Here is a 22,268-nt window from a genome sequence, read left to right as displayed (position 1 = left end):
ACACTGTGGAACAACAGCAGGTGTGAAGCGTCTGGCAGACTGCAATGAACAGATATTGTACCAATTACATGCCAGGGCATCCAAAGTCACTTTGCTTATGGAATTAAAATGGTTTTATGGGCCATATATTTACCTACTTCAATGATTTGAAATTTACAACTAGACATGATCAGGAAAATTATATCTGGAACAAGAGCTAGAAGAGAAAAAAAAACATGTGAAAGAAAAGCTGTGAGCTTTGAAAGAAAAACAGAAAGAGGTTCTAATTACAGGTGTTAAGCTTGGCATCCAAGGGTCCAAGGCTCAAGGGTCTGAATAATGACAAACTACTTTGCATACGTTGTGGAAAGTAGGTGATAAAGAGACAAATGGCGTAATTCCACCAGCTCTACTCGAGGCGTGGTGAAGCGAGTAGAGCCGGTGGAAATGCGCCATAAGAGACTAAAGAAGCTAATTTTAGTTCTAAATTTTTACATTCTTTTATATGTAAAAACAAACAAACATGCAGTACTCTTGCAACTTCTAAATTAGATCTCATCTTTTAAAAGTCTTACACAGCAAAAGCACAAGCAAATATTGCAACATTTGCATGTTCTTCTGTTAAAACAGCTTCCACTTCTACTCAAAAAAATCTTTTCACAAGATTTTGTATTCTGACTGCAGGGATTTGCTCTCACTCATTCACCATTGGCTGGGTCAGACACTGATGTTGGGTGATAATGCCTGACTTGCACTTTAAAGGTTTTTGATGTTGTTTGGGTTGGTGCACTGTGCAGATCAGTCATGTTTTTCTATGTGAAAGTAGAATTTTTTCATGGATCTTGCTTCGTGCAAAATGCTTGCACCAGAGGTGGAAGTACAATTTCTACAAAAATGGCAGCACATTTTTTTACACTGTAACTAAAGAGCTATGACCAAAGTCCCAGACCAAATCTCTTCTCAAGTCACGCCATTGTTCCAACAAGAGCGCCCCACATCATTGACTCCAAATAAAGGGCAAAACAGGCTCCAGCAGATTTAAGTTAAAGCAAACTGCCTCTATCTCAAGCACAGATTGCAGCATCATCCCACACCATCAGCATAAGCAAAGCACAAACTAAAGACAAATTGTCTTCATATAGGCTTAACTGTAAAGACCTTAAAGAGTAACTAAACCCCTAAACCACTTTTTTCATGTTTAATTAAATGAGTGTATATGGTTGTCTAGTAATGTTATTCTGTGATTGGTAGTTTTCCTCTGGCCACATCCCCAATATAGGGGGGTCGTAGTGGAAAGGAAAATGAAACATCCGGTTAACTTTTCAAAAAAAAACATCTCATGTTGACACCACATCGTATTTCACTTGACTACAGCACAGAAAGAATCCTTGCAAAATCAGCGTGCTCCTGTTTATTCGGACGGTAGAAATACTGCTCCGTGTGTTGTGTTTTCAACGTTTACAGTGTATGTTTGAGTGTGAGAAGTACCCCAAAAAAACTTCAGCTGTCCAGGCGTGCAGAAGCGTGTGGACGTGAGACGCCAGCAGTGTAAATTGGCGGAACTGTGCAAATCAGAGCACAGCACGTCCATTCTGCAACCAGTGTATTTACCAGGCAACAATAAATACTATTTTCTGATTGGCTGATTCAAGACAGCCGTATGACTGAACTCAGTCGCCCCTCCTCCCCCTCCCCACTCACTGATAACTCCCTGGACACTTTTTGTAGATTTTCAAAATTATTCATTGGGTGAGTTAGCCTCAGACCAGGGGGTTTAGTTACTCTTTTAGGAAATAATATGTCAACATTTGTGAGGAAATAGAGTTATCAGATTGATCCAATTGAGGACAATAAACAGAAACGATAAGAAGGGAAACATCCCAGTTGTTTTGTCAGCATTTGGTGGGAGATGTGTGGGATTAAGGCTGTTGGCTAGGATACAGTGTTCACATAAACAATTTAAACAGTTTGTCCTCTCTGTCTGATAAAACTGACCGGAATCCAAAGTCAAGAGTCAAAAACACTAGGGCTGATTTTGTACAAAATATGACAGTATTAATTGTCCTTTTAGATTTCAGAAAGTGTTGATTTATTATAGAGTGCCCAGAATTAAATATTTAAACAACTATTGTATTACTTTTTCTGTAACTTTGTGCTGATACTCATGCTCAACAGATGATGCTGGCCACTTTCAGTCTTAGTACCCACATTGAACTCAGGCATTTACAGCAATTTAACAACTTGTGATGCAGTGCCAGTATACTGTTTTCTAATATACTTTAGTTTGGAAAATTATAATTGTGAACAAATTGTCTTTTACTCTAAAGCCAACCTCACAGAAGTAATATGATGAAATTAAATATGTGTCTCTCTCCACAAAATACTGTTTGCCTTTTCATTGAAAGTAGTATAGTACTTCTCCATAATATGAACAAATGGTAAATGATCTGTATTTTATAGAGCACTTTTCTAGTGTTGATGAAACTCTAAGCTCTTTACACCACAGTTTTGCCATTCACCTATACACACACTTTCATACAGCGCATTTTCTATCACTCATCTTTCATACACACATTCTTGCCGGCACAGCCATCAGGAGCATTCAAACCCACAACCTTTGAGTTTAAAGACAACTCGCTCTACCACTGATCTACTGTCGAACAAAATAATGCAGTTTTTTGTTTAATATTTCTTTGTGACATGTTGCATCTCTGTCATAATTTCATCATTCAGTGTAAGAGAAAGAAAATCATCCATTTAAAGAGAAAAACCTAAACTTCATATCTTATTACCTTAAACTTAATGCTTTTTGCACTTTTGTAATAGATATCAATATACTTGCCACACGGTTGGTACACTCTTGCCTTTGCAGTCAGAAGATCCTGGTTCGAGCCCCGGTTGGAACCAGGGCCTTTCTGCATGGAGTGAGTTTGCATGATCTCCCCCTGTGTGCGTGGGTGTTCTCCGGCTTCCTCCTACAGTCCAAAAATGCAATATGGGGATTAGGTAAATTGGACACACTAAATTTACCGTAGGTGTGAGAGTGAATGGTAGAATGGTTGTTTGTCTCTATATGTGGCCCTGCGATGGACTGGCTAACTGTCCAGGGTGTGACACCGCCTTTCAGCTGAGATTGGGACAGCACCCCCCCAGTAGTGGTGCAATGGATCATCATCAATATCTTCGGTTCGGCACACACGTGATCCGCGGATTGATTTATGAAAAAAAAAAGTTCTGTGCATGTTCAGTCCACACACAGCGTGGTCCCTCCACGGAGGAACGGAGGAGCTTGAACGCCCCGCGTCCCCTGCATGGGAGCATTTTGGCTTCCTTGTCAAATATAATGACGAAGGAAAGGTTAGTGGATAAAACCGTGACGGTGTGTCAGCACTGTGGCACAAGAAAGCCATATGACAGTGGAAACACATCAAGCATGGACACGCATTTGAAGCGACATCACCCCGGTGTTTCACTGACAGGAGTGAAAACGAAGGCTGCTCAACAACCGCTTGTCACCGGCATTTAAGCAGCCCCCTGTTGCACAATCAGGCTAAAGCCATCACAAACGCTATCGGTGTGTTTATAGGTGCAGACATGAGGCCATATTCGGTTGTGCAATTCGAGGGCTTTAAACACACGGTCAAAGTCACGCACCCACTTCAGCGAAAAGATTGTGCCAGACTTATTTTGCTGATCCGAAAAATGATCCGATCCGTGACTGATCTGCGGAACGATCCGATGCGTGAGTTTTTTGATCCGTTGCACCCCTAATAATGACAGTATGATTCTTTTACCATAATAAAAGGAAATCATCAACATCAATACCTCCACAATGGTGGGAAAAGCCCAGCAGTGCCTCTATTACCAGAGGACTACGAAAAAATCTGGCCTACTGCAACTGGTGGACTTACACCGCAGTGCAATCAAGAGGGTAAAAAAATCACGGAACATCAGCTGCAACCGGGCCGACAAGAATACACTACAGTGGCTTGTGGGATCATCTCAGTACATTATCAGAACCCAACTGCCAAATCGGGTCTCAATATGGGCCACTCTCTGCTTGTGGCAAGCCCACACCAACATCAAAGACACCCTCAACCCATGTCCCCACCTGTTTATCCTCCTGCCATCTGGTAGGAGAGAGAGGACAATCACAACTCGTAGAGAAAAAGCAGCTTATTAAACAAAGCAGTAGTGTGCCACTCATATCCTCCCCCTGCAATTATTGAGACATCAGACAAAGACTGTAGACAAATAGGCAATATTTTTATTTTATATTTGGCATCCAATATTTTATTCCAATTGTGCAATATTTGGGGGCTGGGGGTGGCCCAATCACAGCGGACAAGCTGGTGCCAATCACAAAGGCCGAAAGCGGGGTACACCCTGGACTGTCAGGTAATTGTGCTGCTGGTTGGGTTAATATGCTTTGCCTGATAATCTCTGTGATTCCGTGTTTGCTCTTTTTCAATGACGATAAAGTTGTACTGGAAAAATATGTATGTAACTGCATGTTTGTAAGGTTTTAATAACTGTTCTACAGTTCAGCATTAATAAAACCTGGGCCTCATTCCAGCAGTACGGCCACTAACAATCAGTGAATGTAGTATAGCAAACAAATCACTGAGTGAGAGTCAGCAGTTGATGTCACGTCTCAGATCCTTTCAGAATGAGGGAATGATGCATGTTCAGTGATTCATTCACTATACTTATAATCCATCCATAAATAATGATCTGTATTACTTATCCTGAGAGGATCACCATGGGGTTGCTGGAGCCAATCACAGCTGACAGACGGGCGAGAGGCAGGGTAGAGCCTGGGCAGATCACCAATCCATCAGGGCCAACATACAGAAACTATCAAATATTTACACTTGCATTCAGCCAATGCATTAATAATATACAATTGCATTATAATTAGTTTTGCTAAGTTCGATTATTTTATATTTGTACATACTGCTGCTGAATTATGAGACTGATGTACTGCATCCTCGTGTGGTAAGCCAGCTGCTCAGCAGCAGACAGCAGAGCCCTTTAGAGGGTCATTAACTCTGCCAAAAAAGATCATTGACTCCTCACTGCCCTATTTGGAGGACTTACCTGCCTTAACAGAGCATCCAGTGTACTGAAAAATAAATCCCACCATGGACATCAGCTATTTGACCCTCTGCTCTGGTTGACACTTCAGGTCCATTATATCACAGATAAACCAACTTAATATCAGTTTCTACCCCAGAGCCACACGAGAACTGAATACTGCCAAACACAGAAAAACAGTGTTAACATTCATAACTGCACCTTTTACACTGGATGTGTTCTGCATTTTCAATTGGTTTTGATTTGCTGAATGGATACACCACCTTGATAACACCTTTTGTACTCTGTTGCGATGAAATAAAGGACTATTGTTTCGTACTGTTATATATTGTTCCACCTCTGCTTAAGATAAACTCTGGCTCTCCCAGTACACGAGAGGCTTGATATTTCCATTGTCAGGCTAAATATTTGTTCTCTGTTCCATTTCAGCTGCTGTGTCACTGAGACTTGAAGTATAACAAGCAAAGAGGATAGTTATTATTGAGGGAGAACCTGGGATTAAAACTCACCAACACCAAGGGTGTCTACTGAACACAGCCCAAGTCTGCAGTAATTGTAAATGAAACAACAAGCTGCAACAAGCTTGTATGCATATATTATGCATATTACATTTGATATATTTCCTTGCTGATCACTTTAAGATGGATCCGAAACTAATTGAAGTGGAAAGAGCGCACCGAAATGGCACCTTCCAACTAGATGGCAGACCCAGGACCATGACTGTCAAACTCCTTCGATTCAAGGACAAAGAAGAAATTATTAAAGGGGCCAAGTGTCTGAAGGGCACAAAGTTCTTTATTAATGAGGACTTCTCTGAGAGGGTGCGCTCCAAAAGGAAGGAGTTAATGCCAAGGCTTAAGGAGGAACGAATGAAAGGTAACATTGCTTATCTAAAGTATGACCAGCTGATTGTTCACGCTCCCTCATCCAAGCTCACCACAAGTAAATCAACATCTAGGTAATGCTTATGCATGAGTCTTCTATAGACAAATTGGTTCATAACCTAGCAGCTTAAAGTGCTACTTGTTTTTTTTTTTTTCTCTTTTCTCTTTTGTCATATTATGAATGAGTTTTTAACTGATGTTGACTTAAAGGACTTTTGTGCTGAGCATGTTTTCAACCCTTTTGAGTTAAACGGAACTGATGGTTATACTGACTCTGCTGATCCAGACTCAAATTGTCTTAAATTTACCAGCAATTTGTCTACCATTTGTGAATATTATAATGTTCAACAATTTAAAAATTTACATGAGGGTTTCTCTAATTCATCTTTTTCTACTTGTCATTTGAATGCTCGTAGTCTTCCAAAAAATTATGATGACTTTACTAATTATTTATCTTCTCTCAATCATGAATTTTCTATTATCGCCCTGTCAGAAACTTGGCTGACAGATTCAACAGAAATGTTATATGATATACCTTTATATAAGGCAGTTCACTGTTGTAGACCACGGAGAACTGGGGGTGGTGTGTCAATTTATGTTCATACCAGCCTACAATTCTGTGTTAGAGAAGATCTGGCCCATGAATTGAAAAACATTGATGTGGAAGCCCTGTTTATAGAAATTACCTCTTGTTCATTTTTTAGTGGCAGAAATGTTATCATTGGATGTGTTTACAGGCCCCCTGATACAGACTCTGTAAGTTTTAATGATACGCTTGGGTCAATATTAGAAATGATAAATACGGAAAGGAAACTATGTTTTCTACTGGGGGACTTTAACCTTGATTTATTCAAATGTGAAACTCAGGTTCGGACTTCAGACTTTCTTAATATTTTGTTTTCCTGTTCTTTTTATCCTCTTATTAACAAGCCAACAAGAGTGACAAAATCATCTGCCACCCTAATTGACAATATCTTTACTAACTCTGTGAATAATACAACTAAATCAGGCATTCTTTTCACTGATATCTCAGATCATTTTCCTATTTTTCATTTTTCTATCTCTGACAAGACTGGCCCTGTTGGTACAAATTCCGGTAATGTACGTCGATTATTTAATCGGCAAAATACCGAACGGTTCAAAAAGTTGATTGATGACATTTCATGGGATAATGTTTACAAACATACAGATGCTGAGTCTGCTTATCAGACTTTTGTGACAACCTTTAATTCCGCATTTCATTTATGCTTTCCACTGGTACAATTAAAAAAGAACCTTGCTGTACTGAATAAAAAACCCTGGTATACGTCCGGCCTCCACAAATCCTCAACAACCAAAAATAAGTTATATAAGAGGTTTCTTACCAATCCTACACCTCTGAATTCAAAAAAGTACAAAACATATAGAAACAAATATAATCATTTAATTCGAATAGCCAAAAAAATATATTTCAGTAACAAACTCAAAGAATATTCCACTGATATCAGGTCTACTTGGAAGGTTATCAATCAACTTATGAATAAACAAAAGTCTTCTGTTTCTCATCCTTCAGAGTTCAATGAAGGTGGTGTAACATTTACTGATCCTTATGTAATTTCTTGTGAATTTAATAATTTCTTTGCACAAGTGGGTTCCTCTTTGTCAAAGAACATTAAACCTTCTAACAGAAATCCATTGGATTACATAAAGGGTAACTTCCCCCCTCTTTTACAGTTTGAAAATACAGACATAGCAGAGGTGATGGAAATCATTGGCAGACTGAAAACATCTGCTCCGGGCCATGACGATATCTGTGCTTCATTGATTAAATCTGTGTCTTCATCTATTGTTGAACCATTAACATATATTTTCAACCTATCGTTGCAGACGGGATGTGTGCCTAAAGATCTAAAAATTGCTAAAGTTATCCCACTTCATAAAACTGGGGATACAAGATCATTTAATAACTATCGACCAATTTCTATTTTACCATGTTTTTCAAAAATTTTAGAAAAACTGGTACAAAAAAGAATCTTATCTCATTTAAATAAACACAGCATTTTACACGAGCACCAATATGGTTTCCGGGAAAATCATTCTACAGATATGGCCCTCTTACAGCTGGTTGAAAAAATCTATACAGCCATAAATAACAATAAATATGCTTTGGGTATTTTTTTAGATTTATCGAAAGCCTTTGATTCTGTTGACCACACTATTTTACTTTCTAAGTTACATCGTTATGGTTTTCATGATATTTCATATATTTGGCTTGTTAATTATGTTTCAAACCGAGAACAGTTTGTTTATGTCAATGGTTGTACTTCTTCCAGAGCCCAGTTGACATATGGTGTCCCCCAGGGTTCCATTCTTGGTCCGTTATTGTTCCTTGTTTACATTAATGACCTTGCAACTGTTTCTTCCACGATGCTACCAATACTTTTTGCTGATGATACTAATCTGATTTTGACTCACAGTCACTTTGATTCTTTAATTAGTGAAGCCAATTCTGGCATTATTAAATTTTCTGAATGGTTCCAGATAAATAAGTTGACATTAAATGTAAAAAAAACAAATTTTATTATATTTACGGGAAAAAAAAAAAAATATTGTAAATCCAGCGCTAAAATCACTATTGGGGATAATGATATAATCCAGGTTTCCTCCACCAAATTTTTAGGGGTATTAATTGATGAGAGGTTGTCATGGTCCGAACATATTAAACTTGTTAATAATAAAGTGTTGAAATCCATTGGTATCATCAGAAAAATTCGTGATTTCATATCTCAGGAAGTTTTAAATATACTGTATTATAGCTTAATTCATCCACATCTCAGTTACGGTAATATCGTTTGGGCTAGCACTTATCCTTCTAATTTACAGAAATTATTAATCGCGCAAAAGAAATTTGTTAGATTAGCCACCTTCTCTAATTATTTGTCTCCATCTGCCCCTCTGTTTAAGAATCTTCAGATAATGTCAGTCTACGATATTAATATACTTCAATCATGTGTATTTACTTATAAATATATTCAACTTTCCCACTTGCTGCCCAAATCCTTTCATGAATTCTTTACAGTTAACTCTCAGGTCCATTCTTATAACACCAGACAGACTGATAAACTTCATCCCCCTTTTTGCCGCACTACTCATACTCAGTTTTCTTTTGCTCACAGAGGCTCCATACTTTGGAATTCCCATCTTCATGTTGTTAAATTATCTTCATCCCTCAATACTTTTAAGTTAAGACTGAAAGCTTACCTGTTAAATCAAAGTTCCTAATAGTTTTTTTTTTTTTTTTCCAGTATATTTCCAGTATATTTGTCATTGGATCATTATCTCTTTACATGCTTATACACTCAGTTAAATACAATCATTTTATATTTATACATACCCATGTTTTTATTTCTGACTTCTTTGAGTGTCTGCTATAAAATGGCACTTGTATTGCTTCCTTTTTTGTTGTTATTTGTTGTTGCTTTCTCCTATTGTTGTTGTTGTTGTTGATTTATCCTTTGAATGTGTATATTTCTTGGGGAGGTGCTTCTTATAAGCCCATGTAGGGTTTTTTAACCTCTCCTGCACTTACTATTCTTCTTTAATTTCTGTTTTTTGTATTGTCGTTTTTTTTATGGTGCAAATAAATAAATACAAAAATACAAATACAAATACAAATATTTAGTCAAATACAAATGGTTCTAATCAGTTTTACAACAACAAAAATCAAAGGCTGACTTATAGAGCTTCTCATCAAATTTAAAATTATAATTTACTCTGTAATCTATTAAACGTGCAACCCCACTATCAAAGCATGAATGAATGTAAGAGTATCTACAATATTGGCAAATTCATATGTCTGAGGAAGTCTTGGTAATTGTAATTGTGAATGACTACAAGAGGTCAATTTCACTTTGGACGCAGTTGGTAGTGAAAACATACACAACTGCCTGACATCTTTGATGTACTCTTTCCATATCTTCTCCCTCACTCTCACCCTCACTCAGACCTCGAGGCATTTAAATGAACTCAAACTCCATCAAAAAGAAAATCCAAGATAAAAGAAGTTTCAGTTCTGCACTTGAATTGACAGGACATCCTGAATTCTGTACAGATATATACAGCAAAGACAGCTTCATGCCAAGGAGGGAGAAAGCTCTAAATCAGTGGTCACCAACGTGGTGCCCGCGAGCACCTGGTAGCCTGCGAGCAGCCAACGAGGTGCCCGCGGGCTCATTTCACTTCACCTCACTTGTATGTATCCATATGATCACTGAGTAAAATGTCCTTGATATTGTTTATAAAAACTGTGATAATCATTAGGAGTAAGCACTGGAATTAATGTGTATGCAATTGAATGCATAATATTTATCATTTAAATGGTAAACTGCATAAAATGTTAATATGGTAGCCCTCCATATTATTCTCTAACCTTCAGGTAGCTCTTGGTCTCAAAAAGGTTGGTGACCCCTGCTCTAAATTATACATGAATCTCTTTCATTATAGCATTAAATAGGTGGCCAAAGTAGTATTGACAAAGTGACTCATGTGAATTGATAATCTGTTGAAACAGACAACACAAATGTATGTCCATATTACATGTGCCAAAACAAATTAATGTATTTTTGCAAGTGTTGCAAGTAATTAGAGAATAACTTTATTACAGATGTGAAAAGTCAAGTCCACAGACTTTTAAGAAAATTACATTTTATAGCCTAGAGCAGCACTCAGTGCTACAATGTAGAAATCAATACAGGTGATTACAAGTAATTGCCCATGCTTAAATGACATTGAAATTATGTAGTGAGTTATTTTAATACCAGAAAATTATTAAGTGCTATCCCATTTTATAACTTGATACTTGTGTGTCAAATAACTGAAACTATGATATCTCATATATTTGTATTTTAATTGCATCACATTTTCTACATGCATAGGTCTTTTAAATCATGTTATGTTGAGTTAAGTTATGCGCCAAAGTCATAAAAATACAAAATTGTATGTGGAATCAGTATAATTATACAGTGCTGTGAAAAAGTGTTTGCCCCTTCCTGATTTCTTATTATCAAACAAATTTAAATATTAGACAAAGATAACCCAAGTAAACACAAAATGCAGTTTTTAAGTGATGATTTTATTGATTAAGGGAAAAAACTTATCCAAACCTACATGGCCATATGTGAGAAGGTAATTGCCCCCCTTGTAAAATGTAACTGTGGTCAATCACATTTTTTGGAAGGCTGAGTACAACGGCCCTGGTTTGAAAAGTCAGAGAGAAGGTAGGGACAGAGTTTAAGGGATGACATTTCTCATCACCAGACACAAAAGACACATTAAGGACAAATAAATGACAGCTTGTAATGGTCTGTAAGACCAGAAAGTGCCTACAAATGGACCCAGAGGAACATCTTTACACTTGAAAACCCTGTGGTGAAATAGGACGGTGATTATCATTGTGAAATCAGATTCTGAGGCAGAATTACATTTAATCAATTCTCAGTAGTGAACATCTCAGTACAACCCTACACTTAGATATTAGCATTTTTATTGTGCAGTTCTGTTGTTGCCTTATCTGTTAATGCAGGCTTGTCAGGTCTGCACCTCACAGTGAGAGGTTGTCAGTGCTTCTCATTCAGGTCTGCAGCATTGGGAGTTCACACTGGTCTGGGTGGGAGCTCCAATCTCAGAGCAAAAGGATAATCAGCATGCACTCCACTCTTTTATTGCAGCACATACAAGCAAACAGATTCACCACCAACCACTGCCAAAAACACACAAAGAAACACATTTCCCACCAGGCTAGCCAACCACACACTGACAAAAAATGTGTTCACCCTTTGGTAAAGAGGCATCTCACCTTCAACATCTCACCTGTAACATGCTTGATCACTCCTTTTTGTAAAGTTGAAAACTTTTAGTACTGTATGTAACAACATAAAACTCTATAAAACTTCCAAATATAGTGGTCCCTTGTGCACAGCACCCTAATTACATTTTTTTTGTAGAAAAATGTGCAGACCTTTGCTGTAATGTATTTCATTCACATCACCTGTCTTAGCTAACGCAGTGCTTAACTTTCAAATGTAAAAAATTAATCTCGACATGTCAACTTTAATTCGTCTTGATATTGTCTCGAGTTCTTGACCTGCTGAAACTGAAGCATTAAAATATGAATAACAGTCTCTATCTTTAGTGACATTACCCACTGCAGTTTGAGACTGACTGTCTCTCTCAGATGGACATGTGGAGACGAAAAGTTGAGATTGAATTGACAAGAAAAAAGAGAGCAGTACCAAGGAGAGATGAGAGGCAGAGACAAGAAATAAACCAACAATCAATAATCAAACAATACAAGTATATTAAAATAAAAACAAAATAGGAGGAAAGGGAGAAAAGAAGAGTGGAGTGAAAGGGCAGAGAGACCAGGAGCAGGAGTGTATAACAGAGAGGGAGAGAACAATTAGGGTGAAATGGTAGAAAAGAAAAGTAAATCAAAATGGTCAATTACTGTACTGTGAGACCAAGGTGTCTTACCTAACTAGTGTTAGATTCAAACCAGTGTAAAATGAGTTCACACAATGCCTGATGATTAAGTCTATCTGTGTTTCTCACTAAAGTGACAGTACTGTGAACAAGGGGGCAACTTCCTGATTTATTATTTTTTTTGCATGTTTGTCACACTTAAATATGTCAGATTATCAACACATTTAAAAATTAGACAAAGATAACCCACTGTCCAGGGTGTGACTCAACTATCGCTCTGTTTCACAGCACCCCCCACGATCCTCATGTGCAGGATAAAGCAGTAGAAAATGGATGGATGAATGGATGGATGGACTAAGATGTCGTAAGTGATGATTTTATTTATTAAGAACTAAAAACTATCCATACATACATGGCCATATGTGAAAAACTAATTGCCCATAAACCTAATAACTGTGCCAACGTTAGCAGCAACAACTGCAATTATGCATTTGCAAGTCTTTCATCACTGTGAAGGAATTCTGGCCTATTCATTGTTTTAATTCAGCCATATTGAAGGGTTTCCGTCACAGGATCTCAACTGGATTCAAATCTGGACTTTGGCAGTTTCTCAATATCCATACTTGTGCGTACTTGCGTAATCCCGTACTTGTAAAACGTCATCAGCCTCAGTCCCAGTTCTGTTCCAAATCTCAAGTAAGCGAACAGCGAGGACGGTTCTCAAACCTGGAAGTGTTCTCTCCCCGCCCATTTTTACCAAGTATGCATCGGAGGTGAATTAAGCGTACTTGGGATGGCCATGTATCCCAGAATACATTTTGGCGGAGCATAGCAGCAGATAATAGAAATATAAATCTGAAATAAAATTTCTGAGGCGGCAGTCCCGTCCATGGTGGTGGTCCCCTTCACGATTTCCTTTTGCTTTGATGTGTGAGTGTAGTGTCACGGGTGTTTTAAGTAACGGACCCTTCCACTTTTGATTTGTCCCTGCCGTCTGTTAAGCTCCAGCCCTTTCCCTTGATTTTTATTCTTGCTTGGTGCTTATTTTATGTGATTAGTATTATTATTATTGTTGTGGGTAACTGATGTGTTGAAACTTTTGTTAATTACTTATTTTGGTTTAATAAAGTATTTCTTTAAATTGAGACCATCACTTGACCCTGTGGTATTTTTGAACCTGTGTGTCTTATTGATGAACATTAAGTGTTTGAAGTTTAGAATTTCCCGCAGGTGAAACTACCGCAGGTGGCGTTGTCACAACACCTCACCACGCCATGCCACAAGTGCACCAATACCTTCCATAAAAATTAAAAAAGGATAAGTAAAAACGCATTTCAAGTATTTACAGTGGGAGCCAGTAAGGGAAATATGAAGTATATGATAGTGCATACATTACATTGTACAGCAGAGTGGATGGATGTTATTTTATATATTGCACTTGGTAAAAGGAGAGGAAAGTTGCACGTTGCACGTTTACAATACAGTACATACAATACAATGCTGTAATATCTATTTTCCACATTGTATTGTATATTTTAATAGAAATGAATTAAAAAATGAAGTTAAATATGAAAATAATAACAATATATATGCATTTATTAAAAGTATTTCATATGGTCATTTATCAACACTGTAGGTGGTGGTAATGAGGCTGCAGCAGCAGACTTAATGAGGCTGCAGCAGCAGACTTGGCGCCAGCCACCATTCAAACAGCAGAACAATACATACATACTTGCTTACTTGAGTATTGAGAAACAGCCACATACTTGTGTACTGTAATGGCATATTGCATGCACACAGACACACAGTTTCTTTATGTCACACAAGGTTCAGTGGTTAGTTGTTTCTTGGGTCACACGAGGTGTAGAGGGCAATTATAAGTTTCCCATTTCATCTCAAGGTCCCTGTCCTCCCAAGAAACTCCCTGTTCTCTACTGATATCTGCTAGTTTCTCACAACAGTTTATTGGCATCATATCAGACAACTACTCTATCCAATGAACCTTCTGTTCTTCTGTATCACGTACACATACTGCTGAAGACATGTTTATATATATACGCCTTGTTTCTCTCTGCTCAGTGTTGTTCACTTTGCAGACTCTTCGACTCTGTAAACTGTGCTCCTCTGGTTGCAACTCAGATTAAATCAACTTGCTTGTATTCATCCGACTCAGTTCTCGTGCTTCATCTCACTCACAAAAGTTCCCACAACAATTTGGTGTCAGAAGTGGGATCGTCTGAGAGTCCGTCGGGATCAAAAGGACGTCGGCAGCGCGCACCTGGAATCCAGGAGATCTTCCTCTACCTCCAACCAAGTATTCAGAGAGAGGGGACCGGCGATCCAATTGATTGACTGACTGGCTCCACGACGATCCAAGATAAAGATAACGTCCGTTTGAGACGGTGAGATGTTGACTTTCCAAATTCCAAATTTACCAATGATTCATGAATAATGACAATGATTCTGTAATCAATAGAGAAAAGTTTTTTTATGTATTTTCTGAGTCTGTGGATACTTGCATTACTGCTGGTCATCATTTTCCATCGTTTACTTCCTTTTTGTTTTGGAACATTGACACGGAACTGTCATGTTGTAGGTTTTGATTGAAGGGGTTTACTTCCTTGAAATTGAAACTGAGTTTGTAGGTATAGGTTTTCATAACCTGATACTGAGTTTGTAGGTATAGGTTTTTATAACCTGATACTGAGTTTGTAGGTATAGGTTTTTATAACCTGATACTGAGTTTGTAGGTACAGATTTTTATAATCTGATACTGAGTTGTAGGTACAGATCTTTATGGTCTGATACTGAAGTAGGTGAGAACTTTCCACTCTCACTGAGGTAGGTGAGAACGTTCCATTCTCACTGAAGTTAGGTGTGGGTTATAGGCGTCAAAGACCTACACCTAGGATTATTTACTAGAAGTCAGGGACTTACCGGTAGACAGGGTCTATACGAGGTAAATAATCAAAAGAGTCAGGGACTCTTGGTAAAAAGGAAACATGGGTACCCAAGGAAGTAAACGAGCGAAAAATGATCCAGACAGTCCAATTATTCTGGCCATGAAACAAAAATATGGGGATCAAAGTGTTGAATGTTTGAATTACTGGGTAACAAATCATGGATTCCCAGAAGGGGGATCGTTGAGCAAAACTCAACTGAAAAAATTACGTGAAAGTCTTGAGAAAGAAAGACAGACAATTATGAGCAAAAAGAGAGTGAAAAGTGATAAAATGAGAGAGATTGAAAAGAATGAAGGATGTCTGAAAAAGTGGGAAGATGAATGTGAAACGAGAGAAAGGAGACAAGTGTGCAAAATGATAACATGTATGAAAGTTGATAAGAAAGACAAAGGAAGTGATTTTGAACCTAAGAGTAAAAAGAATTCTCTCTATCCTAAACTGACAGGGTGCGGTCAGAGCTCTCTGGTTGATGACGCTTCCTGGTCCCTCCCTCGAAGACGACCCCCTCCAGATGCAATGGCTCCGCCTTCGGTTCCTCCTCCATACAACGCCTCATCTGCCACGTCATCACCGATGTCATCCACATCCTCTTTCATGAACACTCCCTCACCAGGCTCCAGTGTCCTCACCTCCTCCTCCCTCTCCCCTCCAATTGCAGCACGCACCAGACAACAATCAGATTCAGCTCTTACGATGCCAATGGTGCAAGTTATGGGTCCGGATGGAAATCCAGGTTTTGTCTACCGCCCATGGACAACTCAGGACCTGATTGATGCAGCATCACACCTCCCAAAGCCTGCACAAGGTGGCGCTGCCATGGCACGAGCCTATGTTCAGTTCATCAAAGATTTCACACCAACCTCAGGCGAAATCCAGAGAGTCATGATGAAATACATGAAACCATCTGATTTCTCCAAGGTGAAAGACATTTTCCCAAGAGATGGTGACTTCAGACCACAAACGGTGAATTGGGACACTAATGACAATGCTGATCTAGCAGACCGACAGTATCAGGACTTTGTCACACAATTAGGACTGAAATTGGTTGAGGTTTTCCCTGCTCACTGTGACCTCGCTAAAGTGAATGCCTGCTGTCAGAAGGAAGATGAATCACCACGTGACTACAGTCACCGCCTGCAAGAGGTGTTTGACGAAAACAGTGGCATTCCTCGTCCTGATCCATTCCCAGGCAATGACACCACACCCTATGAGAGTCTGCTCAAAACCAGCTTCCTCACTGGCCTGCTGCCAGAAGTCCGTCAGCGCACACTTGACCTGTGCGTAGGCGCGAACGACCCTTCTGTTCGCATGATTGATGTTGTGAGACATGCTGACCATGCATACAAACGCCTGCAGGACAAGAAAGACGCTGAGAAAAAGAAAAGAAAAGACACTGAACACAGAGCTATGTTAACTATGCTCTCTCAACAAGTTGCAGTACCATCAACTCAACCACTTCCAGTTCAGCACTACGGTGTTTCACAACGAAGAGGAAGAGGCATGCAGAGGGGACGCAGGCCATGGCAAGGAGAGAGATCAGGTCCAAGAATGGGACCACCACCAGGTTACGATGTGTGCTTCCTGTGTGGCACTAAAGGACATTGGGCAAAGGATTGCACACAATTCCGAGGCCGAGGCAGAGGAAGAGGTGCTCCACCTAGAGGCAGAAATGACCGTTGGCAACAATCATCTGACTGATCTGAGAGACGAGGGAGGGGAGGACCAGATGCGTGCGTCACCCAGACAGCCTACCCTGAACCTTCAGAAAAGGGGAGTGAGAATGACACACACACACACACCACTCACACGCTTACACCGCAGCAACAACACCAACTACTCACAGATACTATTGAAGTTTTACAGAGAAAAACTGAGTTTAAACCTATAGGAACATACACCATGTATGATGACTCAATGGTGCAGAAACTGCCCACTATGATTTTGAATGTTGCAGGAAAAGATGTTACATTTATGGTTGACTCGGGTGCAACACGCACAGTGTTAAAATACTCTGAAATACCTGAGGCCAAACTCAGTGGCAATTTCATGTATTCCATTGGTGCATGTGGAACAACAGTGAAAGAGAACTATACATCTCCAATTACGTGTTCTCATCCTGAACCATTTACTAAAGTAAAGCACTCATTTTTGCTTTCCCAAGTCTGTCCATTCAACTTGTTAGGACGAGACTTGATGATGGCTTTTGGCATCGACCTGATTTCGACACCAGAAGGAGTAAAAGCTGTGAGACGAACAACTCCACCCAATCCTGAAGCCTATATAATGGCTAAGTATCAACCTGATTTAATCTCCTCGCTGCTCTACATATACCAATGGAAAGTTGAGAGTGTTTTGGCTCCATCTCTAACTGAACGTGCACATGCACTGGTTAGCCCAACTGCAGCTTTCATGCAGCCTGAGGCACTCCATTGCACGTCACACGTGACAACTGACCTTGACAGAGACTATGAAACTAAATGGTGGACTGACATCAAAGATACTCTACTGACTGACTCTCTCTACTGGACAGACCTGCGATGTGCACTTTCTGTCAGCTTAACAGCTGAACAACAACGATTTTTTCTGATTAACAATTCACATCCACATATTTCGCTTTCCAAAGGACAAACTGATCAATGGAGAGATTTAGGTCCATGGACAAAATCATGCATTGAGCTCAAAGATTGGCAATCTACACCTGACCCACATGTGTCGTACTCGCCAAAGGGGGGTGTTTTCAAAACTGCATGCAAATTAACTGTGGCTACTCTGAAATCTGTCTACTTGCTAGACCACAATCTTGATAAAACCGAACACATACACCAAATGCTCTCCGCAGAACAGATCCATCCAGCCCTTGCACAAGTCCCACCCAAATTGTGGGCACAAGGCAAATATGATGTAGGTCTCATAAAAAATTGTGAACCTGTAATAGTCACTCCTAAGTCTGACTACAGACCAAAACGAGTTCAGTACCCTCTGCGTCCGGAAGCCGTCGACGGCATTAAACCTGTTTTTAAATCCTTATTGGAAGCCGGTGTTATTATCCCATGCAATGACTCACCTGTCTGCACTCCTATTTTTCCAGTTCAAAAAGCTAGAGAACCACCATCTCTACCCGAGTGGCGATTTGTTCAAGACTTAAAAGCAGTTAATGCAGCTGTTCATGCCAGAACACCAAGTGTTCCTAACCCCTACACTTTGCTTTCACAAGTTCCATCCTCTGCTAAGTGGTTTTCAGTTGTTGATCTATCAAATGCATTTTTCAGTGTTCCTGTTCACAAGGATTCTCAGTACTGGTTTGCATTCCAGTTCAACGGGAAAGGTTATACTTTCACCCGTTTATGTCAGGGTTTCACTGAATCACCAACAATTTACAATCAGGCTTTATGCGAATCATTGTCGCCTCTAGCGCTCTCTGATGGCACTGCCTTACTACAATATGTAGACGATCTTCTGATCTGCGCTCCAACTGAAAAACAATGCATAACTGACACTATCAAACTGCTCAAACATCTGGCAGAAGAAGGACACAAAGCCAGCTTAAACAAGCTACAATTTGTCAGACAAGCTGTGACCTTCCTGGGTCACATAATTTCTGGTGAAGGCAAAACTATGTCTCCAAAACATATTGAAGCTATCCAAAAGATTCCAAAACCAATTACCCAAAAACAAATGCTATCTTTCCTGGGGATGTGTTCCTACTGTCGCGCTTTTGTCCCTAATTTTTCTGAGGTTGAAAGACCCCTCAGGACCTTGTGTCACCAATCAGGCATGACCTCTCGCTCACAACTTGAGTGGACACCGGAAGCAGACACTGCATTCCTGAACTTGAAACTTCAACTTCAGTCTCCTCCCACACTTGGACTTCCTGACCCAACCAAACCATTCACTCAGACTGTGGATGAACGTTCGGGTTGCATGACTTCTGTCCTCCTACAACCTCATGGTGATAGGCTCCGTCCTGTGGCATATTTCTCGGGTAAACTCGATCCTGTTGCAGCAGGCATGCCAAAATGTCTCAGAGCTGTAGCAGCTGCTGAAAAAGCCCTTTTGGCCTCAAGAGATATAGTTGGCTACGCTCCTTTGACTCTTCTTGTGCCACATGCGGTCTCTTTGATCCTTTCTGAGCAGAAAACATCACACCTTTCGGCTGCTAGACACCTTAGGTATCACACGTGTCTTCTTGACATGCCTAATGTCACTCTTAAGAGGTGTACTGTTCTTAACCCTGCTACTCTGCTCCCTCTTCCACAGGATGGTGAGCCTCATGATTGCATGGCTGAACTTTCAGCATCTTGTTCTCCAAGACCTGATCTGACAGAAACGCCCTTGACAAATCCTGACCTTGTCCTCTATGTAGATGGCTCTGCTTCAAGAGACCCAGTTACAGGTCTCTGCCGTGTTGGCTTTGCTGTTTGTTCTGACTATGACGTGATGATGTCATCATCTCTTCCACCTCACTTCTCAGCTCAAGCTGCAGAACTTGTGGCCTTAACGACTGCCTGCCAATTAGCTAAGGGTAGATCTGTAAATATCTACACTGATTCCAGATATGCTTTTGGTGTTGTTCATGACTTTGGTGCACTTTGGAAACATAGAGGTTTTCTGAAATCTGATGGCAAGTCTGTTTTGCATCACACACTCATTGCAGATCTCTTAGATGCCATCCTTCTTCCTTCTGCCATTTCTGTGTGTAAATGTGCTGCTCACACTAATGCCTCTGACCCGATTTCTACAGGTAACGCTCGAGCGGATGCAGCTGCGAAGGCAGCTTCTCTTCTCCCTTTGTCTACCTCTTCTGTATCACATACTTTGGTTTCAGTTTCTTCTGACGTGCCATCTTCCCTCAGTGCTGTTCAATCTTTTGCATCTCCAAAAGATAAGCAACTTTGGAGAAACGCAGGTGCTTTATGTCATGATGGCATCTGGATAGGCCCCGACAACAACCCGTGTTTGCCTTCCCATTTCTTCCCTCACTATGCTAAATTGACGCATGGGTCTGACCATGCATCAAAAGGAGGGATGCAGCAAATGATTAACACATTTTGGTTCACAAAAGGGTTTTCTGCCTATGCTCAAAAACACTGCCAAGCCTGTGTTATCTGTGCTACTCACAATGTAGGCAGGGCAATCCAACCTTCCCAACAAGCTGCTCATCCTCAACCAACTCGACCTTTTGAGCATGTCATGATGGATTTTGTAGAACTAACTCCATCAGAAGGAAAGTCTCATTGTTTAGTGATGGTAGACATGTGGAGCAAATGGGTTGAAGTGTTCCCAGCCTCAAAACAATCTGCCTCAGTAGTAGCTAAAGCCCTTCTTACTGAAATCATTCCCAGATGGGGAATTCCAGCTAAAATCTCCAGTGATAATGGCAGCCATTTTGTTAATTCAGCTATCACTGAACTGAGCCTATACTTAGGCATTAACCTGAGAACACACTGTGCCTACCACCCAGCTAGTGGAGGTGCAGTAGAGAGGGAGAATGGAACACTAAAGAACAAGCTGGCCAAGTGTTGTGAAGACACAGGTCTTCCATGGACAAAAGCACTTCCTCTAGTGCTTATGTATATGAGAATGCGAAAACGAAACAGAACTAACTTGAGCCCCTTTGAGATTCTTTTTGCAACTCCTCCTTCTGTAGGTGTGGAAGCTCCCCGATCTCCACCCCCATCAACAGCTCTTTGTGATCACAACACACTAACCTACTGTACCAATCTATCCAAACAGCTCTCTGATGTAAAGAAACAGGTGATCGCAGCCCTCCCTGTTCCAGCCAGTGGTCCCCTGCACCAGCTCGAACCAGGTGACTTTGTGGTCATAAAAGACTTCAGGAGGAAGTCGTGGAGGAACAGGAGGTGGCAAGGTCCGTTCCAGATCCTGCTGACAACCCACACTGCTGTGAAGGTCGCTGAGCGGGCTACCTGGATCCACGCCAGCCACTGCAGAAAGGTTCCAGCACCCCCTGCTGGTTCTCCTGGAAAACTACAAACTCCAGAGGCTGCTAAGTAAGACTTTGCGTTCGTAACAGGCACGCAGGCGACCAAGGGTCCGAAGAAAGAAGACAACAAGTGGCGTGCAGACGTAGTTTCTGTGTCACCTTCGTGGGCGCAAGAAGACCTACACCACACCACACCCTACACGTGTTACACCATTTCACTGTCTTTATTTTTCACCCCTAGAATGCTACAACCGCTATGACACATACACAAAAACTGATCCTTACTCAGGATGCTTTCATCCACAAAAACAGCTTGCAACTTTTACCTTGAGGTTTTCCATTGAATTGTATTCTGTGTGACGACTGATCGTAAACCAGTTGGAATGCTCAGTCTGAAGTTTTGAATACTGTTCTTTTCTCATATTTGATTGTCATCTGGGATTTGTTGTGTTATATTGTGTGTGCATATTTTGTTGCTTCTATTGTTGATTGTGTTTTATTGGTTGTTTTTCTCTTCCTCGTTTATCCTTAAGGATAAAAAGGGGGGAAATGTAATGGCATATTGCATGCACACAGACACACAGTTTCTTTATGTCACACAAGGTTCAGTGGTTAGTTGTTTCTTGGGTCACACGAGGTGTAGAGGGCAATTATAAGTTTCCCATTTCATCTCAAGGTCCCTGTCCTCCCAAGAAACTCCCTGTTCTCTACTGATATCTGCTAGTTTCTCACAACAGTTTATTGGCATCATATCAGACAACTACTCTATCCAATGAACCTTCTGTTCTTCTGTATCACGTACACATACTGCTGAAGACATGTTTATATATATACGCCTTGTTTCTCTCTGCTCAGTGTTGTTCACTTTGCAGACTCTTCGACTCTGTAAACTGTGCTCCTCTGGTTGCAACTCAGATTAAATCAACTTGCTTGTATTCATCC

General features: G+C 40.2%; 1 protein-coding gene across 1 annotated transcript; it reads left to right on the top strand.

Moving 5' to 3' along the window:
- Positions 1-15,420: 15,420 nt before the first annotated feature.
- On the top strand, positions 15,421-21,820 carry LOC122772860 (protein NYNRIN-like). The gene has a single exon (XM_044031175.1). It carries the CDS (start codon positions 17,282-17,284, stop codon positions 21,395-21,397), a length of 4,116 nt encoding a protein of 1,371 aa, XP_043887110.1. The 5' UTR covers positions 15,421-17,281; the 3' UTR covers positions 21,398-21,820.
- Positions 21,821-22,268: the final 448 nt, after the last annotated feature.

Source organism: Solea senegalensis, linkage group LG7 (assembly GCF_019176455.1).
Source record: "Solea senegalensis isolate Sse05_10M linkage group LG7, IFAPA_SoseM_1, whole genome shotgun sequence".
NCBI lineage: Eukaryota > Metazoa > Chordata > Actinopteri > Pleuronectiformes > Soleidae > Solea > Solea senegalensis.
Note: the sequence above shows the minus strand (reverse complement) of the source record. Positions and strands in the feature narration are given on the sequence as shown.

Coding starts and splice junctions, on each gene's coding strand:
- LOC122772860 (XM_044031175.1), top strand. CDS start 17,282: ATGTATGATGACTCAATGGTGCAGAAACTGCCCACTATGATTTTGAAT.